Source organism: Protomyctophum bolini (assembly GCF_963924005.1).
Source record: "Protomyctophum bolini genome assembly, chromosome: 2".
Taxonomy (NCBI): Eukaryota; Metazoa; Chordata; class Actinopteri; order Myctophiformes; family Myctophidae; genus Protomyctophum; species Protomyctophum bolini.
The window spans coordinates 28,122,526-28,142,319 of record NC_137863.1 but is presented as its reverse complement, the minus strand read 5'-3'; the positions used below and the strand labels follow the sequence as shown (position 1 = coordinate 28,142,319).

The window sequence follows — 19,794 nt, the reverse complement described above, 5'->3', positions numbered from 1 at the left end:
GTATTTAAAACAAGAAGCCATTGATTAAGCAACTCCTCTCTCACTGTGTGTGTCAGAAACTCACCCCGTGTTGTAGTCATCCAAGCAGACACAACCCTGAGGGAGAACTCCAACACTAAGAGGGAGGAGACCCGTGAGCCCACCATGGAAAAGAGAGCAGTCAGGCACCAGAACTGGAGTGATGTCTTCCAGTGCTCTCCTACCAGGCCATCTGCAGAGGGAGACCTCTGTTTCGGGCCATTCTCACTTTTAGAATCACTTTGGAGACAAAATCATTTAAACATAATTTTTTGCAAAGACACAGATTATATGTAATTTTTACATAACGTATTGCTTATTTTACTGTACAATGACGTGGGCCAAGTTATTGTGGAACATCTCTCTCCAACATAAGACATCCAATGTACTATTTCTGGTGTGAAATGGCACGAGGGACATCCACAAAAAGACCAACAAAGAAATCTCTGCGAGCTGCGTGTGCCCACAGATGTGCACTTTTGTCGGGTTTGAGCATCCGGTGACAATTTAAGGACTTTTAAGACCATTTTAATACCTAAAAAAAGAAAGAACAGAAAGAAGACCATTACAATCAACAAACTATACTAATAACTGGTGGTGAAACATAAATTGTCAAATATGCTACATTTGGAGAAAATAGCCTACTCATGAAAATAGCCTCCAAGCTCACAAGAGGCATTGTGAGCTTGGAGATCTATTTTCACAATATTTATCTGTGGAACAGAGTCAAACTAAATTTAATACGTTAACTCTCACCTGCATTTTCGAATGAATAGATGAATTTTTATCAGGTTACAGAGCACCGAGATCCCACATGCACCCACCACTCCTAGACAAAACAAGATATTTCAGCCAAAATAGAACAGCAATGAATTCATCTTTCACCACATGAAAACTATAAGTACTTGAACATTGTTGGATAGGTAATGTTTAAAGAGTAGACATTTGTCTAAAACTATTGCACTCACCTTGCAAAAAACAATCAATTGGGTTTCCATCCAAGATCCAGAAGAGGGAAAACATGTTTTCCTCCCAATAGCTCAAGAGACATTAAACATATATTATGAGTTATGACCTATCTTCCCTTCATAAACCCCAATCTACGCTGAAGTACTTATAGCTGTGAGACACTGGCTCGCCACATTGAGTTGCGGAGTCCAGTGCACATGGTCTTTGTTTCCTGCAACTCATCACAGAGCACTCACTCACTGTTTAAATTCCAAAGGTCAAATGTGATCTCAATTCATTCTCAGTTCAGTCTTATCATTTCATCATCAAAGGAGCTTAAAGTCTTCTCGAAAGGATGATTGAGCCTACAAAGCAAACGGTCACAATTTCTCTGTTAATAAACTAACCTTTCTGTTCAACATGTAACTGATCAAATTCCATTTCATTATAACGTTCTGCTGTAAATTGTATCAGATAAGATATGATGAACAGTATGTGTAGACTCATGTATTAAAACGACTTTATTTAACAGCAGTTAAAATGCTTAAAACAGCAACTGATCATATTTCATTGAAAGGTTTAAATGAAGGTTCATGAAAATAGCATACAAACTCACAAGAGGAACTGTGAGCTTGTATATCTGCTATTTTCACAATATTTGTCTGTGGAACGTCAAATAGTTTTCTTTACATACAGTAAATAAGTACTCTTACAAGAAAAAAAAGTCAATAAAGTTAATGCTATCACTCTTTTGGACTCCAGCCCTGGAATACTTATATATCTTCAGGTCATCAACATTCCTTTAACAAGTTTGTGAGTACTACATTCTCAGTACAACTCTGGTGCATTGAGAGTTTGACTCTTCTACTGACATATCTGACAATGGCATATCAAGCTGTTCAAAAGAGTCAGTGCAATATATATTTATTTCTGTGAAATAGGTGTGTTAAAGGAGAATTCCATGCTAGAAGGCTTTCTTACCTTTCTTTGTAGTCGTTACGTCCCCACCAAAGAGGTCCAGGTGTTTTCTTTGTGCAAAAACTCCTTATTGGCTATTTCCCCTACCATAAGCCCTCAATGAATTGCATTGAATGGAATGGGAATTGAATGGGGCTATGGGGGGTGTTGTGCTAATTTGCTTATTTCCATCGAAATAAGTAGTAAAGTGTGCCGCTTGGGATATTATTTACATTATGAAGAGAGGATTTTTTTTTTTTTTTTTTGAGTGATGGAAATAAGCGAATTAGCACAACACCCCATAGCCTAATTCAATTCAATGCAATTCATTTAGGGCTTATGGTAGGGGAAATAGCCAATAAGGAGCTTTTGCACAAAATAACACCTGGACCTCTTTGTTGGGGACGTAACAACTACAAAGAAAGGTAAGAAAGCCTTCTAGCATGGAATTCTCCTTTAATCCATCTTTCACACTTTCTAACATAAGAAAAGTCACAAAAAGTACAGTGTTTCTTCAATAGTGGACCACTCAGATTCCTTCAAATTTGCCTTCATGATCAAATTTGAATGTGTGTGCATCTCAGTTCCTGCTCTGGTAGTCCATAAAGGCCTGCTGCCTCAACAGATCCCATAACAGCATGCTGAGCACTGTGTGTGGGGCCAAGCGAACAAATACTGGGCCCATGCCTTTATATAATCCCATGAGGCCCTCTGTGTGGCACACTTTCAGCAAACAATCCATGAATCCATGGTAGAGGCGACCCTAAAGGTAAAATAACATTTAATTACATTATACAACAAAGACAACTTCTATGAGCCGTGTTCTAAATAATACAAACCCCCAAAATTAAATATCATAAAGCAAAATGTCAGATGGTGTATTAAAAAAAAGTACAGAATAGTACTCACCCGACGAAACTCATCTACTGGTTGGTTATAGAGTCGTGTGCTGATGACATCAAATGGTGTCATGCTGATCGTTACAGCAACTCCACTTATCATAGCAGCTAGCAAAGCAATGAGCCAGCTGTTTGGACTAAACCACTGTAAGGATACAGAAAACATGATGAACCCAATGATAGTAGTATGAAGGAGTTTTAGCTCATAAGCGACACTTAACAAAAAATGTTAATGACGTTTAGAAGTTTTAGAACACTTTCCTGGGGTCTTTATGCGTGTAATACTGTATGTGGTTTTAGATGTTTTAGATTTGAGCAGTGTCCATGATGTCACAGACACTTCCTTCCTGGACTATATGTTGTCTCAGTAAAGGCTCATACATGGTCTGGATTTTCGGTGGCGAGGTGACCACCGAATACAACATGACGCCACGAGCCGCGGTGAAACCACCGCCACCGCCCCAGCCCTTCTCTCTGTTTTTACTCACCACCGCTCATTTCAGTTCCAGTGGTCACCTCACCACCGAAAATCCAGACTATGAATGAGCCTTAAGACAGTCCTCCCCATCATAGATATAAAAACATATATATGCCTCATTGGCCGCTGCAATTCATTGGAGCAACATGAATGAATGGAGCTGGCTGGACCAGCTCATAACAAACATTATTTCGGAACAATTGAGACCATTGTCATATAATCTGTTCAGGAATATAAAAGAAGACATATCACAGGTTGTTTTCTAATCACTTGCTTTTCAATGTGCACAGAGTACACAGTATACATTTTTATTTGAGGATCTAAACAGCAGCAGGTATCGTTTCTGGCTCGGAGGTATCGCGAGATTTGGCTGCCAGACAGGAAGTCTCGCAAAACCTTCAGAAAGGTACTTTGTGCTTTTTAGATACCATACCTCTTTAAAATTACACAGTGTACACGTCGAAAAGCAACACAGCAGACAATAATGTGTTACATGTCTTCTGTTATTTTCCAGAAGCGATTACTTTACGGTCTCAGTCATTCAGAAATAGTGTTTCTTCATGAACTGGTCACTGAGCTCTCATTGACTCCAGTACATTCTGCCGAACTTCCGGGTGTAGTACCATATCCTTTCGTTCTCTAAGCTTCCTTGATTGAAGGCAGGAAGTCAAGCGGAAGTGCCATAGGGAAGTGCTGAATGGCACACTGCGTCGCTGCCCAAGTGACGTCACTCATGAGACTCCTGCATGTCTCTCGCTGTCTCTCAACTGACTACTGGCCAATCACAGTGCGTCTTTTCCGGGACTTCCATTATGCACGCGATGCTTCCGGATGCTTCCGGATGCTTCCCAAGGAATCTCTGGAAAATTGTGCCTTCAATTTTGACACTCGCCCCAGAGCCGGAAGAGGCGTCTACCTTTATATGTCTATGCTCCCCCTATCCACAAGGGGGAGCAGTGCAACAAAGCATTATGGGAATTGTAGTCCAGGAAGGAAGTGAGCCCAGTGTCTGTGACATCATGGACACTGCTAAAATTTTAAATATCTAATACCACATATTACACACAAAGACACCAGGGAAGTGTTCTAAATCTTCCAAACGTCATTAACATATATTTTGCAAAAAGGGTGAAGTGTCCCTTTAAGCCTGAATAAGTGTGAATGCTATTCTGACAAATTATGCAAACCACGCCCCAATACATCATGACAACAGTCATGTGGACACACAACGAGATCTAGATGCCTGGGCTGTGCAGAGCAGAAAATGGCTTTGCATGAATGACGAACATGGCATCCAAGTTGGCAAGCCATGGTTTTCCACCCGTTTCAAAATTGCACATGACGTGGAGGCGGCATTGGATCAGGGGGTAGAGCGGCCACTTGTAAGCCGGAAGGTTCCTGATTCGTACCACAGCACCTTCATGTCAAAGTGTCCTTGAGCAAGACACTGAACCCTTAACTAAACATTTTACCATACCATTTAACATTTTACATGTGTGTTAGGCTAGCTAATATTAGTGGCCTAGCTAGCTATGTAATGGCTCCAAGTGGGCACATGTCACTTCTACCCATCCAAGGGGAGGACAGCATAGGCGTGCGTGGTCAGGCATGGTTTGAATAATTTGTCGGTGTGAATACTGCATCCTAAAAGTGGCAGCTGTCGTTTCTAGTTACAGTACCTGGGAATTTGACACCCATTCCTTGCCAGAGCTGAAGGTGGCCAATTGCACAGCTGAGCCCACCATAACCCGAGGCACAGCCCCATTCACTCCCCTCCACAAGCCAACCAAACCTTCTTTTCTATAGATAGTCGCAAACGCATTGGACACTCCCTGAAAAGTAAAGAGGAAAAATAGAGAAAATACATTCCAAAATGCATAAAAAACATGAATCATTCTGTAACCACCGGGATTCTAAAGGCCTATTCATGCTCCAGTTTTAGGTGACCACCGAAAACTACAACATGACGTCACGCCGCGGTGGTAAGCGATTCACCACTCACCACATCTGTGTTTTTTTACTAACTACCGCTTCGGTGGTCACCTTATCACCTAAAACTGGAGTATCAATAAGGCCTTAACCTGTGTCTCTCATGTGGGAAACCAAACATCTACCACTGAACTCAGTGTGTTTCTCTTTTTGTCAACATTTGCTGAACAAAGTCTTCTGATTATACAGTATGACTTTAAGGCTTATTATGTAAAACAGTTTTGCTAGAAGGTGAACAGGACTGCAGGGTGCATATTTTGAAGGTGACACTCAATCATGTCATGTCAGTGACCTTTGTCTTGAATTTCTGTGTTCACAAGCCACAGCCCTGTTTGCATAACAGTAAATAGGTTGTTACGTTGTGGAGGTGGTGTTGGTCAAGTCAAAACACATCCATAAAATGTCAGTTCGCACAATGCACTGGGCAAATAGTCAAAATACCTTATGTGGGTGAACTCTGACAGGATGAACTGAGGAAACTGTGTAAAATCTAATAGTCTAGTTAAGCATAAGGACAATTTACCTGATGGTTATGCTGGTGGCCAACCGCTATGGTTTCAACAGTTTGTGCCTGCAGATGAGTTTTCACCTATGAAGAAAACATGCCATACAAGGTTACAGTTATTTAACGTTTTAAATACTGTAGAGTAGAATGCATTAAGCACTGACTGTACATGACAGAACCTTACAATGGAGGAAGGAGACGAAAAACATGGAAATTATTCACGTCAGGTATGCGTTATGTAACAATTATGAGTTATGTAACGATTACAGACAGCTCTGCCAAAGTACACCTGACTTATAATTTGGGCTGTCACGATTACAAATGTAAGTTGGTGATTTATTATCAAAGTTGTGATTAACGATTTAATAGCGTTTTTGACATTGAACATTGGAACTTTGATATGAATCAAAATGAAATTTCAGATTGCCTTTAAGGCTTTGTATTCAAAACTTGCACAGTGCAGATATGACAAGAAACTTAAATATACAAAGAAATTACTGACATTTAATGATTTTATACTTATAATAGCTATCTGCTATTTCTGCTTTTTCTTTAATTTTGACGATTGTCAAAAATAATTGCAATTATCTCAAATAATTGTGATTAGACGATTCAGGCCTACTTTTTCCATTTTGATGAAAAGTAAAGAATTGCACTTTGTCAATATTTTACAGCAGCTCAGAATGACAATTACAGTATAAAGACCCAAACAGTGAAACTGTAGTATAACTGCACAAAGTGACATTCACACTGTGAAATAACAATTCATGTTTCTTGTCAGTCACTACTGTACAACAATGTCTATTTTTGGCAACACCAGGTGGTTTAAGATGCAGCATCATGCTCAGTATATTTAGTGACCTACATACTGTATACCCTACAGACATTTCATCACGTTTATACTGCTTCCATGATGCAGTAGAAGGCTAGGTGGTCATATTGACGAGATGACTTGACACTGAGTCAGTCAGGGTAGAAAACAAAACACTGCTGGTGGTTGTGTAAGGACACATTACCAACATCTTATAGTGAAATTTGACTCCGTCAACAAAGTAACACCTGTTAAAAAAAGGTTACATATAGAAAGCTATGTTCAAGTTGGGTCATGATTCATTCTTTTTTAAGCTGTTTACCATGTACTTGTTTAAGTCAAATGTAACTTTTTAGATGTCATTTTAAATATCAGCTAGAAATATTATACGTGTAAATATTAGCATTTAAGTGAAATTCAATTATAGGTCAGTTTTAAAAAAAACGGCAGTTGCTGTATTTGAGGCAATTGCTGAATTTGTAAAGAAAAAAATACTGTAGTCTGTGCTCATTCACTTACAGTATGAGCTATAGTTTGATGCAGAGCTATGCTGTATTGACTGATTTGCACATTGGCAGTGTTCTGCTGAAACCTTTTGCATAATGTATGAGATGGTTTGAAGATGATAACTGTTCTTCCCTACTATATTACACAGCAGTGCTATAAGTAGCAGTGGTCTTTTTGCTGTTTTGCTAACTCTTGTTTATATTTTCACAGTGTGTGTGTTTGTGTGTGTGTGAGCTAAATATTATTACATTCAATTTGAATTTGAGAAAAAAAAGATTCTCAGACATCCTGAATCTGGCCTGATTGTCTCTTGATTGTATTCACAGTCCAAGTCATAAACAAAAACGAATTAGGACTCAGGAGTCGAGGAATAAGTATTATGGTAATCTCAATATGTACTTGAGCACAGGGTTACTTGTTAATTGTGATACATCATACAGTACAACAATCTCAAAGATACAACAGAAACCCACACCACGTTGCTTACCAGATAAGCAGGTGAGGCAATGAAGGCACCCAGTGCACCAGCTCCTGCACCTGACAGAAGACTCCCTCCGTGGACTGCGGTGAGGCCTGAAGCTTCACAGTATGAATAGGAGCCAAGCCTCACACCGTTCATAAGGCCTTGGTACATCAACCCAACGGAGAGCCCCTTCTGCAAGCCACGGAGGCCATCTGTACGTCCCACCACCCAGAGGGCCTGAAGCACCCCTTGGTAATGTCTCTGATAAGAGCCCCGTGCACACAGCTCTCCCTGGAGCTGCAACCTGGTCTTCACAACCTCTAAAGGATTGGTGAAAACACACGCCCCACAGCATGCAAGTGCACCCAAGGCAAAGTCAAGAGGAGGCCAATTAATGGCTGGTGGTTGAGGGGAGGGTGTCAGAACCCCAAGAGCAGCCACAGAGGATGCCATTTCACACAAGGGCTGAGCACTAAAAGGAGAGTCTTTAGATTAATATTTCTGGAGCTGCGTGCTTGTCATTAGTCAGTAGTGTTCCTCACATGTGTGCCCTGAAGGTTATTGGTTGATGGTTGTGTTCACTCAGTCTAGAGGGGATGGGTAGAAAAAGAAACATACAAAAATGGCTGCAATCAACTAATATCACAATCAATGCAATATTAGCATTTCTGATAACACCATGCCATGATTGCCATCACATATCATATCACTGTCTGACTCATATTCTTTGTTTTTGTCTTGTGTTTAGAAATGCATACAAGTTTCCAAAAGTCTATATAGAGAGCTTCAAAGTTTACTTCAGTCAGCTGTAGTTCAGATGGGGTACTACCAGGCTTATTGAAATTCTTTCTAACTTTTCCAATGAGAAAAACATGACATTAATCAACCCCCTATCAAACTTTTCCAATGAGAAAAACATGACATTAATCAACCCCCAATCAAACTTTTCCAATGAGAAAAACATGATATTCATCAACCCCCAATCAAACATTGACAAACACATTTGTCAGAGTGCAGCTTTTTTCTACAAACTATCATAAGAAGAGCACACAAACACACAATGTTGTTGTAAGCAGCTACAACAGTAACAGGCAGCACAGACAAGTTGTTTCAAGATCACATGCAAGTATACTTTTATATTACATTTAACATTGCTACACATCCACCCTGGATCTTTCACATTACCTCTTGTAATAAAAGCAAATATCAAGGGACTACAACTTAATGAGAGAAACTCACAGTGGCTTTTAATACATTTTCTTGTTCCATTCTTCCTCTCCTAGTTGTTGAAGGCAACATATGTAAACATTCTGTCCTCAGCACATTCATTGTTAAACTCTCCGCCCACAGTCTTAGCAGAGCCAATACACATCCAGCCCCGCCGCCACCTCATCACATCCCTGGCTCTGTGCGAATCAAACAGCTCGATCTTACTGCCCCCTGCCACTGTCCTATTGAATCCATTCTGGGTTAAAGGTTATTGTTGCTCTGAGAGGGGGAGGAGTGTCTCAGCACGAGTGCAATAAACATGCACCATGATTTTCCTTGTAGGGTCATCTCTCCTGATTGTGTACAATTGGTATTTCGAAATGAAAATATATTTTCTAAAATCTGCTTACCAACTAACTGGAAAGATGGGGAGACCCCATACTGAACAATCACTCACACATGATAGATTCATTACTATCAGAATAAACTTTTCTTTTACAAAAACATACATCATACATAACTTACTTTAATGGTTGGTTGACCCAAACTACTAATTCAACACTGAGACTTGGTCAGAATTCTATAATAAATCCATGTATTAAGCTGCCCCCAAACGTTTGTGCAAACAAGAGTGGACCACTAGTAGAGAAGTAGAGAATTATTGTGGTACTTAAAGCTGAATCTTGTTTTCCCCAACAAACCTGCTATGTCCATGGGAACCACTAGAGGCTGATCTTTAGCACGTTTTATCCACAGACAAAGCCATGTCTTAAACTTAAAATGTTACATTAATAGTGTCAAATTGCAAGGAGCACACACACTATTGGATAAACAGCCAGATGTTAGAAATCTAACTAAGAGATTCTGACAAGTAAGACATGGAGGCTTTTATTATTTTTACTATGTTTACAGTACAATGCAACATCTCTCACCCACCATGGCCCCCACTACACATTAATCAACAGACAATTTAAACCACCGCCATGCTCTCGCACGCACGCGCACGCACACACACACACACACACACACACACACACACACACACACACACACACACACACACACACACACACACACACACACACACACACACACACACACACACACACACACACACACACACACACACACACACAGAGTAAACAATGCAGGCTTAAAGAGTGATAAAAAAGCAAGGTCGTCATCAATTGTTCCGTTTAACAGTGTCCAATCTTTCAATCATTCTCTATTAAGAGTTCAAAGCAGGGAAATACAGAAAAATCAGTCCGTGGTAGATCACCTTGACGTTGAGGGAACAATGACAAAGTCCTATCCACTCAAACCATTTCCCATGCATACCTGTATATTTGCGCAAACACGCACGCACACGCACACACACAGATGCACACGCGCGCATTAAACCAAATCTTATCAAAGTGTAGTTAAACTGTATCTTTCTTTGAATGTTTGCAAGAGGCAGAAGGGGGTAAAAGTTGTAGTGTAAGTTGGGAGAGGAACATCTAATAATGATTATGTTCTTTCCCCATTATTCCTTTCTACAGGAAAAAGGCCTTACGTGTCAATTCCCTTGCGTGGCCGTAACTTGGTCAGGAAGGATCATCATCCGTATCCTGCCTGTTGCTGCATTAAGCCTAATTTATACTTCAACGTACGGCAGCATTGCTCATAAAAAAAACCTATGTTCAAGGGGGGACAAAAAGATATGCATTCCTTAACTTGAAAATGTGTTCTTTTAGGTGAGCAGTGCTGCTGTACGACGAAGTATAAATTAGGCTTTACCTTTTAGCACGTACAAAGTACAAGGCGTTGGTTTTAGGGTAGTACTTCACATTCTGCTTTTTGTCCATGAGACCCCCAAATATAATGAGCTCCCCTCTGCCCTGTACCACTGTATGAAGACTGGTCTCAGGGGGCCCGGTAACAGCAGCAGGAGTGCCATTTCCATATACTCTCCAGGACACCACAGCGGCACTTTTGGCCCGGGATACGTCCAGCACATACATCTGCATAGGCTTGCAGTTGAGAGACTGGTACAGCGGTTTCCCCACATTCAGGCTCTGAGGTGGGTGATGGCCGAGTCGTCGCGCGATCGGTGGAATAGCGTGTCCATCGCCTGCTGCAGCAACCTGTGGTGGACTAGAAGATGTGGAAGGGGGTGTTCCAGCAGAAGCCCCACTTCCTCCACCGCTCCCTCCCCCGGGAGTGGCGCCTTGTGTCGAGAGGGAGGATGAAGACGCAGATGGTTGAGATGAAGATAGGTTTTTCACAGCCTCCAGACCTCGTCGTAAGGCAGCGGGAGACACTGCTCCTGGTGGCGTGCGTGGAGAGCCAGAGGGTGGTGTGTGCAGGCCATTAGTGCTGGGTACCTCGGGGTGGTGCATGGAGGATGGTGGAGACTCCCAGCCATAGTCCGAGTGAACAGGTGGGTGAGGACGTAAGGGTGGAGACGCAGCTTGGGCTGGGCTGGTGCGGGGTGAGGGGGAGGAACCATTTAGCAGTGGGGGGAGTGGAGGAAGAGGAGGGCTATCTGGCATCTGTGAAGGGGAAGGCTGCTGGGAGGAGGATGGGCTTCCATCTCGGGCACTTCCTCTGGCCGAAGGTCGAGGTCTCAGGGTGCCCCATCGGCCATTCACACATGGAGCCTCCTCAACGGCTCCCAGGACCACACCTGCAGCCCCGCTTCGTACAGGAGAATGAGAACGCAAGGAAGGCGGTTCTGGGCCAAGAGGGGCCGGCGTGGCACTTATTGGGGAGGGACGAGAGTTGAGACTTGGGCTGAGTGGTGCACGGCCACATGGAGCCTGGGAGAAGACCACCACACACTGGCCAACCTTGAGACAAAGATGAACAGTGAGTGAATGATGAGACATTTGTAACTGAAGTAGAAATGCATAGGTAGAATAAGATACACATACTCTACAAGCTGGGTGGCACCATAACTCAGGGGCCCCGTGGTCATCATTTTCCACCTGCAGCTGCTGCCATGTCCAAGGTGGTGAATCCATGTGGAGCAGCCAGGCATCTTTGAGGAGCTAGGAGAAAGAAAATGCATGAAATATAATGCTGAGACACATTACACATGTACAGAGAAAGGAATATCCGCACTCTCGAGTAGTTTCTTATGAACTTGGTTTATTGAGCAAACACAGCAGCAGCAGTCCATCTAGAGAAACGGATGAATTTCGGCACGTCTGACTTCCTCAGCGTTTCAAACATTGAAGTCAAGTCACTTACTGCATTAGGGCCACCACAGCCTCCCAAGATAAGCAAAGTCGCATTGTCAATCACTATCTGAAAAAAGAGAAATGAGATACACTTCATGACTTGCCAATTCATTAAAAATTAAAGGATAGGTTCAGTCTTTTTTTATTTGCCTAATTCACACGGGCAGATGCAAAGATACAATCTACCATACTAATTTTCAATGAAAGCCAGCTACATGAAATACATCACACTTTTGTAGCTGCTGCAAAAGCTACACAGCTACAAAGCTACAAAAACTTTCAGCTAGTTTCAACTTCAGCTACAAAGATAGAAAGCTACAAATATTCTGTGTAGCTTTGCATCTTTGGCATCTGCCAGTGTGAACGCAGCACAAATAGTGCTAAGTATTCTTACTTGAGACTGGCCTCCTCGTGGATGTGGGCATGGGCCAGATATGAGAGGTTTGGACCAGGACCACTGCTCCAGATCCAGAACCCAAACCTCATTACTCCTGAGGAGGGTCAAGTAAAGAAAAAAGGACAACACAGTGAGATTTGTCATTTAGTATGATGACTAAATTTGGGTGGAGAATGAAAAAAAAATACAATAACTTGTTGCATACATTTGGCGTGCCCCTAGTGACCCCCCAAACACCACCATGGTGTTGCCAATCACAGAGGAAGAATGGCCAGCCATAGGAGGAGGTCCATGAGTTGTCACGATGCAGTTCCACCTGAGATAAGACAGGGATACATGTTTGAGAGAAAAAAGGGCTAAATCATAGATTGATGGACAGATAGATAGACAAATTGATCCCATGGGGGAAATGGCATTACAGCAGATATGAAAGAGAACATTATTGTCCTCCATAATTAGCTGTTCAGAGAATCACATGTCTGCACACACTGACAGGGGTGAAAACAATCCTCGTCCCTGATCATTCCAGCCTGCCGGAGATAACAACAATCCAAATCATCTATCTATAGCAGCAATCAGTTCTTCCTCTCACCAGTTCTTTGAAGGAGAGTATGTATGGATTTCATCAAAGAACCTCTCTGGCTGATGCAGTGGATAGGGGCTAGGACGCGTCCAGCCTCCAAACAGCACTAGAAAGTCTTTGTGCATGACTAAGGTTGCTCCTGCTTTAGGAGACGGGTAAGAGCCTGTGAAAGAAAAGATAAATATTAATGATAATTAATGGTAAATAAATACAATAGGTGCTACAATAGGCTCCGTTTGATGACGCTGCATAGAGTGGGCCTATTGGGCAAAAGAGGTGGCAGAAATGTGCCTGAATAATGCGCTTTATATTAACTGTACAATGTGTGAAGACATTGAGAAGTGATGTAGACAGAGAAGTGATGTAGAGCATAGTCATATAAAGGTAGACACCTCTTCCGGCTCTGGGGTGTCTGTATCTCGAGGGAAGGTAACATGGAGGCAAGCTTTCTCGAGATTTCTTGCGAAGCATAGTGGAAGCAAAGCGGAAGCTTGCCAAGTAACAGAAGGGGACATTCGGTAGGCCAATCAGAGGCACGATTCCCTCTTTCCCAGCGGCACTTGCTTTGGCAATGTCCCGGAAAAGACGTGCTGTGATTGGCCAGTAGTCACTTGAGTGGCAGCGACGCAGTGGTTTCAGCACTTCCGCTTGACCTGTCTCCCATTGGAGACAGGTCGCTTCAACAAACTGCAGCAACCAATGAGGCATCTATACTTTTTAAGAGTCTGTGGCAAATTTCAGAGGCAGGTGGAGTGCTGGTCAGCCCGTGATGAGCTGACGCACACAGCGACATTGGCTCTCTGATTCTGGTAGTGGGATGGGATGATGGCAGAAGCAACCAGTCAAGGCAGTCAAGGCTCATCTGGAGCACTTAGGGGTTCAATATCTAGGTAAATGTATCATGTGAACACTGAAAAACATCCATTTTGGAATTGACATTACTTAGCCAAATTCTGGTTGCTGCCATTGATCATTAGTATTTCCCACCACAATGTACCTTCTTGCTCAACACATTACTCCTATATTTAGATTACTTCATTGGCTCTCTGTACAATACTGAATTTATTTTAAAGTAGCACAAATAACCTTTTTCCCCACTTTCATTCAAATTTCTTTGTATGAACTATATAAATTAAATAAAACCTTTGATTAAATAAAACTCTCATGTTAGTCCCTTTTAATGGGAGCCATGTGTCACAAATTATTAAGTTATCCTTTAAGTTATCCTTTCCAATAGCTGTAACAGTTACAGTACTTGACAAATAATGAACTCAACTCATACCTGATGCTAAAGGACGGATCCACTCCTTGCTGTTGAGGTCAAGTCTCCACAGATCATTGAAGGCAGCATTGCAGCTACTCTGAGTGCACCCCCCAAACACGTACATAGACTGGTTGGAGTCATAATAACATGCACCTGCAACCAAAATATGTATATCAAATATCGTCTCTCACTATACATTCAACAGAACTGTATGTATAAATTTAGTGTGAAATGGATTCTATCTCACTGGCACTGCTTATATATACTGCTTAATACCTAGAGATATGGCTGGACAGACCTTATTCACATACAGTATACTGTGAATGTAAAATTACATAACAAGTCATGCATTGTAGATTGTCCTCAGTGGAAAAAGGTTGCATATACTGACTGTGTGAGAACCGTTGAGTAATAGGTGTTCCTGGGTATGGGTATGTACGACTTTCCCACTGAATATTCCCCTCCTGGATAGCCCTCAGGAAGCCATGGTAGCACTGATATGCAACTCCTAAGGAGATGAGGAAAAAAGGAAAAAACTATATATGTTAAATGGTTAAGTACAGTTAAAGCTGACATCTATAACCCCTTGAGTTAGGACTAAAATATCTTATGATATAATGTAAATATGACAATATATGTGTGCTGCGCTAGTACAACCAGTTATGCTACCTGTACCTGACATATCTTGATAGAACACATTTCTATAAAACACCGGTCTACATTTTTCGATAGCAAAAGAGTGTCTCTAACCATGGCAAATTAATCAAGAGAATTAAGAATTAAGATGGATTTAGGTCGCCTTCACACCAGAAAGCTTTACTGCGATTAAAACGAATCTTGCTGCACATCGGAAAGTGCGCTTCGTTTGGCAGGTGTGAAGCCTCATTCGAATCCTAATGCGCATCAAAGAACTGCATTCTACTCCGCCAAAAGGTGCAAGTGTGAATGCAATCCGCAGCAAATAAAGGAAATTAAGCAAACAATGTGGCGGGTGAAGAGCTAAACACAGTTGGAGATGGAGAAGGCATATTATACGCAGTGCAAAGATGTCCCATTACCATGGATAGACGTGGTCGAATGAGGAGACCGAAGCCCTGATCGAAATATGAGGACGAGTACATGCAGTGTAGCCTACAGAATATTCTGTCTGTGCGTAAACATATGTGTGTGTTAGTGTGCTGTCACTGTGTGGGGAGTAGGAACTTTCTTCATCTCAATAAACTTGTAAACATTTTGCACATCTTAAGCAGCAATGTCAAAATGAGCAGAAGGCATACGCACATCTTTAGCAGCAGTGTCATGTATAATCACTTATGTACATTATGCAAGTGTCATTTTAAGCAGCTGCTCAGGATTCCTATTTCCTACACCTACAGTGTTTTAATTTAGATTTAGTTTTTAGTCTGAGAGTCGGCAGGGAAAAACTCTTTCCAAGCCTTGAGGAATGGAGGACCTGGCTGTGACACTTCCAGTGCATTCCATTTGGCATCATCACAAATCATCATAACAGTCCTCAGTGACGCTCTCTAATGGTTCCCAATCCTCGTTGATCAGGAAAGGCATTTAAGACCACTGCTTACATGCATGAACATCTCCTTTTGGTCATTCAAACATTCAGTTCAGTTGTTTTCATGGCAGCACTGCAAAAGGCCTAACCTGACGCTGCCAGATCCAAAAAGCTTGCTACACAAATTTGTTTCACAGCTTATTTGGATCTGGGATCGCGGAAGCAAATTCGATGACGGGGCTGTTCCTTTTTTTCAAGATACATGGTAGATGATTGGATGGGAGCGTCTGTCTATCACCGTGTGGGCGTGCAAACACAACCAATCATATCGACGTGTCTATATACCGTCACATCCGCTTTTGCACATATCCCGCCTTTAGCTCACGCTGATTGGTTCGGTACGAAGCAGATCTGACTCAGGGCTCAACTCCGTCAGAGATCCCAGATGAGTGTTGTGTTGGGGAATATGTTTCCCCAATACCGCCCTCATCTGGCAGCGTCAGGTTACAAAAGGCCTGCTGCCCCTTCCAGATATGCCTTCTTGTCGTCATTTGAGATTAGGCTCACTGCCACTGTGTCGTCAGCAAACGTAACAATGTGGTTTGAGCTGTTCCTGGCCACAGAGTGGTGGATGTACAAGGAGTACAGCATTGGACTCAGTATGCAACTGGGGGGGGGGGTGGGGGGGGGGTGTTAGGGTCCAGTCAGTGTTTAGGCTAGGTGAATGTGTGCCAATGTTATTGTGTTGTTACCATACTCTACCACACAGATTGACAAAAAAAACTATGTATTAATTAAATTAAAATAAATCGTGTCTGAATGATGTTTCCAAGTAATTTACTTAATGTTCTGCTGACAATACGTTTTATTTATTTATTTTCTCCAAATCGACATTAGCATCATTTTGATACGCAAACTAGAAATGTGCACTCCTCTGAGTGCAGGTCTCCACCAAGCCAGCTTGCCTATCCAGGGCCTACAAACTTTGAAGCCAGTCATGGCCTTGGATAAAGGCGCTATATAAATGCACCATTTACCATTTTTACCATGACTCCAGACTCAGAGATAATGTGTTCCAATTTGCGTGAGCTTCTGCAGTAGTAACAAAAAGTGTGTTTTAATTAAGAAAACGCAGTCTGGCACAAATGGACGGAGCCTATGTGGGGAGTGGCCTCATGCCTCATCATTTGAGGAATCATTGGGGAAATGTTTTGGATTGTAAGACCTTCCTACAGTACAAGTGAAGCGCCCTGTTGGACACCACCACCATATGGCAGATTTGAACAATTTGGGACACAGGTTCTTCCTTGGCCTACTACTGGTAGTGTGCGTGCAAAGTTTCACGTGATCAGTCAAATTTGACAAATTGTGACAAATTTGCAGTTCACATAATTAACTGCTAAGTTAATCAATAACCTGCTTGCTGGTCCTTGACCTTTACAAAAATGCACAGTGATATAACAAACAGACAGACATACCTTTGATGAGGCGATACCACTGCTTACACACAAGTGCAGCGGTTTTGTGCTCCTGGTAAGGTGAAAGGAAGGACAGAATGTATTCTAAAACTTCCTCTGGCAACTCCACCATGGTTCTCCCTTCTTTGCCACCACTTTCCACATTTGTCTCTTCTGTGCTGGAGCCCATCTTTGCATCTACCTCTTCTGATATCCCAACATGCTCTGCACCATCTTCCTCTGTATCCATGGCAACAAAATATCCATCTTCACTGTCAGAGGAGCGGGACATTATTTTCTGTTGAGATATTGACACTGGAGTCAGCATGGATCTTAGGTTAAAAATACCAGTTGCTCTCTAGGTAACACACACACACACACACACACACACACACACACACACACACACACACACACACACACACACACACACACACACACACACACACACACACACACACACACACACACACACTTTTCAATTTGACAGATAATTATATAAAAATAACTAGATATATGGATGAAAGGAAATATTTGATAATTATATAAACTTGGACTGAACTTTTTCCTCCATTGTAATGCTTACAATGTATTTTTTTGTATATATTTAATATTTAGTTGACAGATAAATTGATCGTTACATTAAATCTGGTAACATATACAGTACGGTGTATTTAATCTGCTGTGGCGTAAGTGGTCATCTAATATGAGGATACGGTTCCAGTTTAAATGTATTGGGCATCTCGTTTTGGGAAGTGGTCCTGACTTGGACAGAGCACCTGTCCTCCTGTCTCCCATCCCATCCATCCCACAAAGGTCTATCATGTTAGTTAGCCCAGAGGTGGAGCTATAGTCCAGCTGTTGTTGGCGACTAATGCACGAAACCTGAAATGGCTCATGTTCGCCAACACCCAACTTTATAGTAAATTAGTTAACATTAGAAGACGACAAATACTGTCTAGAATAACACAATTAACCTCTAATTAGTGTTATGTGGGTGTTATGTTATGTGGGTGTTATACTGTCATACTGGAGGTTCACGTTGAACAGCACTTGCTTGAAGAGGCATTCAGTGCTCGCTAGCATTTTGGTGCATGTATAACTACAGCTGAGCAAATTACCACTTACCGAGTTAAAGACTGCACTGCGAAGCAACGAGACACGGCACACTTTGACGCTAGCACGATGTCTACATCATCCATTAATGTCACACGTTCATCTGTCCACGAAATAGTCTTGAGTCCAATTTACAGCTAGCTAACGTATGCTAGGCTGGCTAATGCTGATAATCTTTGCTACTGGGAGATAGCTAACGTTAGCTAAAGGCAAAGGTAAGCGCTAAACGTTAACCATGCGGTGCAAAAACGATACGTTTACATTCACTGTAGTCACCGTTGTTTTAGATGTGATCTTTTATGGGTTCAAAATTCCTGTCTTCCCTCTCCTCCCCTCTCTTTATCAGCTTCGGTGGTACATCTGCATACTCCAAACATTCGCCATCTTTCCTTCTGGTAACAGTAACAGCATCCTATCCTGCTACTACGCTTCAGTTCGCAACCACACTGGGATGAAGATGTCATGGATCAGTCACTGACGTCACATACTACCCGTTACTACCTGATTTATGTTTTCTCGTACGACGGTGTCACGTGCTGAAAATAGCAGATCTACAACAATCTCTCAGCTATTTGGTGCTTTAAGTACAGATACTCAAACAAGGTACATTTTGTGTATATTGTTTGGGTATGTTTACTTTCCTTCTTTTTTACTTATTACATTTTACTTCATATATCAAATACAAATATTGTATTTACTATTTTGTATAATTATTTATAGGAAAGGTTCAACTTGAACCTTCCTATAAATAATTATACAAGTCAAGGCGGTAGTGTGCGTGCGCGCGCGCGTGTGTGACGTGTGTGTGTGAGAGAGAGAGAGAGATCAGAGAGAGAGAGAGAGAGAGAGAGAGAGAGAGAGAGAGAGAGACATTTTTCCACTTTTGCCATGGCAATGTTTTCTCTTTCAATTGTTTTCCACTTTACTCAAGTAGTAGGCTACTGCGATTGTGAACTTTGTCCACAATTAAACCCCACTTGAAAATCAGTAGTAAATGTCAGTGATGTATAACGGTCGATTGCATACACATCTTGAAGCTTTGCGGTGGCGTGACTGACGAATCCTTGGTATTCTTATCGCAGCAATTCTTACGCGGCGGCGGCGCGTGTAAGCACGCGGGCCCGCGAGAGAGGCTGGTGGTACCCAAATACCCATTTATATAACTGACTATGACGGTACAACGGGTTGTACAGTACGTAGGCTACGGCCTAGCTACTGTAGGTCTACCTTGAAGTGCCTCATAGTTCATTTGATGTTTCACTTTTGTATCATTATTCTAAAAAAAAGTCCAATAACATTCTGAGGACAGCTATGTTTTTAGGTCAGTTTTCAATTTGGATGGAGAAATGAGGGAAATCAAAGTCAGTGGAGCTCCATCATCAGTTTTGCGATGCAGCTGAGGGAATGACTATATACGGTAATATGCATCCCACCAGGATGCACAACAACTGCACCGTTGGTT

The 19,794-nt window shown here is 42.0% G+C and overlaps 2 protein-coding genes and 1 pseudogene across 6 annotated transcripts in view; all 3 read right to left on the bottom strand.

The window, feature by feature from the left end:
- Positions 1-1,041, bottom strand: part of LOC308333704 (transmembrane protein 82-like) — a 4,367-nt pseudogene extending 3,326 nt beyond the window's left edge. Inside the window, exons 1-3 of the transcript XR_013966271.1 lie at positions 987-1,041; positions 775-847; positions 65-258 (exon numbers count right to left, since the gene is read on the bottom strand). The product of XR_013966271.1 is annotated as a transmembrane protein 82-like (transcript). The remainder of the gene's footprint in view (positions 1-64; positions 259-774; positions 848-986) is intronic.
- Positions 1,042-1,441: 400 nt separating this feature from the next.
- Positions 1,442-9,526, bottom strand: slc25a34 (solute carrier family 25 member 34). The gene is made up of 6 exons (XM_080786822.1): positions 8,815-9,526; positions 7,600-8,162; positions 5,813-5,878; positions 4,980-5,132; positions 2,833-2,967; positions 1,442-2,686 (listed from the first exon to the last, which is right to left on the bottom strand). Exons 2-6 carry the CDS (start codon positions 8,026-8,028, stop codon positions 2,504-2,506), a joined length of 966 nt encoding a protein of 321 aa, XP_080642948.1. The 5' UTR covers positions 8,029-8,162; positions 8,815-9,526; the 3' UTR covers positions 1,442-2,503.
- Positions 9,527-9,656: 130 nt separating this feature from the next.
- fbxo42 (F-box protein 42) lies at positions 9,657-18,756 on the bottom strand. 4 transcript variants are annotated; one of them, XR_013965584.1, is made up of 11 exons: positions 18,345-18,754; positions 17,238-17,514; positions 14,644-14,760; positions 14,271-14,405; positions 12,998-13,151; positions 12,611-12,721; positions 12,403-12,499; positions 12,019-12,075; positions 11,700-11,816; positions 9,852-11,615; positions 9,657-9,770 (listed from the first exon to the last, which is right to left on the bottom strand). XR_013965584.1 is itself a non-coding variant. In XM_080786795.1 (10 exons), the coding sequence occupies exons 2-10, from the start codon at positions 17,506-17,508 to the stop codon at positions 10,560-10,562; spliced, it is 2,115 nt and encodes a 704-aa protein (XP_080642921.1). In that variant the 5' UTR covers positions 17,509-17,514; positions 18,609-18,756; the 3' UTR covers positions 9,657-10,559. The 4 variants fall into 4 exon arrangements, 3 of the variants coding, with proteins under 3 accessions (XP_080642921.1, XP_080642920.1, XP_080642922.1); XM_080786795.1 differs by having other exon boundaries at positions 9,657-11,615; positions 18,609-18,756; XM_080786794.1 differs by having other exon boundaries at positions 9,657-11,615.
- Positions 18,757-19,794: the final 1,038 nt, after the last annotated feature.

Coding starts and splice junctions, on each gene's coding strand:
- slc25a34 (XM_080786822.1), bottom strand. CDS start 8,028: ATGGCATCCTCTGTGGCTGCTCTTGGGGTTCTGACACCCTCCCCTCAA. Junction 5,133..5,812: donor GCCACCAGCATAACCATCAG/GTAAATTGTCCT, acceptor TTTACTTTTCAG/GGAGTGTCCAATGCGTTTGC. Junction 2,968..4,979: donor AATGGGTGTCAAATTCCCAG/GTACTGTAACTA, acceptor GTATCCTTACAG/TGGTTTAGTCCAAACAGCTG.
- fbxo42 (XM_080786795.1), bottom strand. CDS start 17,508: ATGTCCCGCTCCTCTGACAGTGAAGATGGATATTTTGTTGCCATGGAT. Junction 14,406..14,643: donor TACTCAACGGTTCTCACACA/GTCAGTATATGC, acceptor TTTTGGTTGCAG/GTGCATGTTATTATGACTCC. Junction 12,722..12,997: donor TACTCTCCTTCAAAGAACTG/GTGAGAGGAAGA, acceptor GTCTTATCTCAG/GTGGAACTGCATCGTGACAA.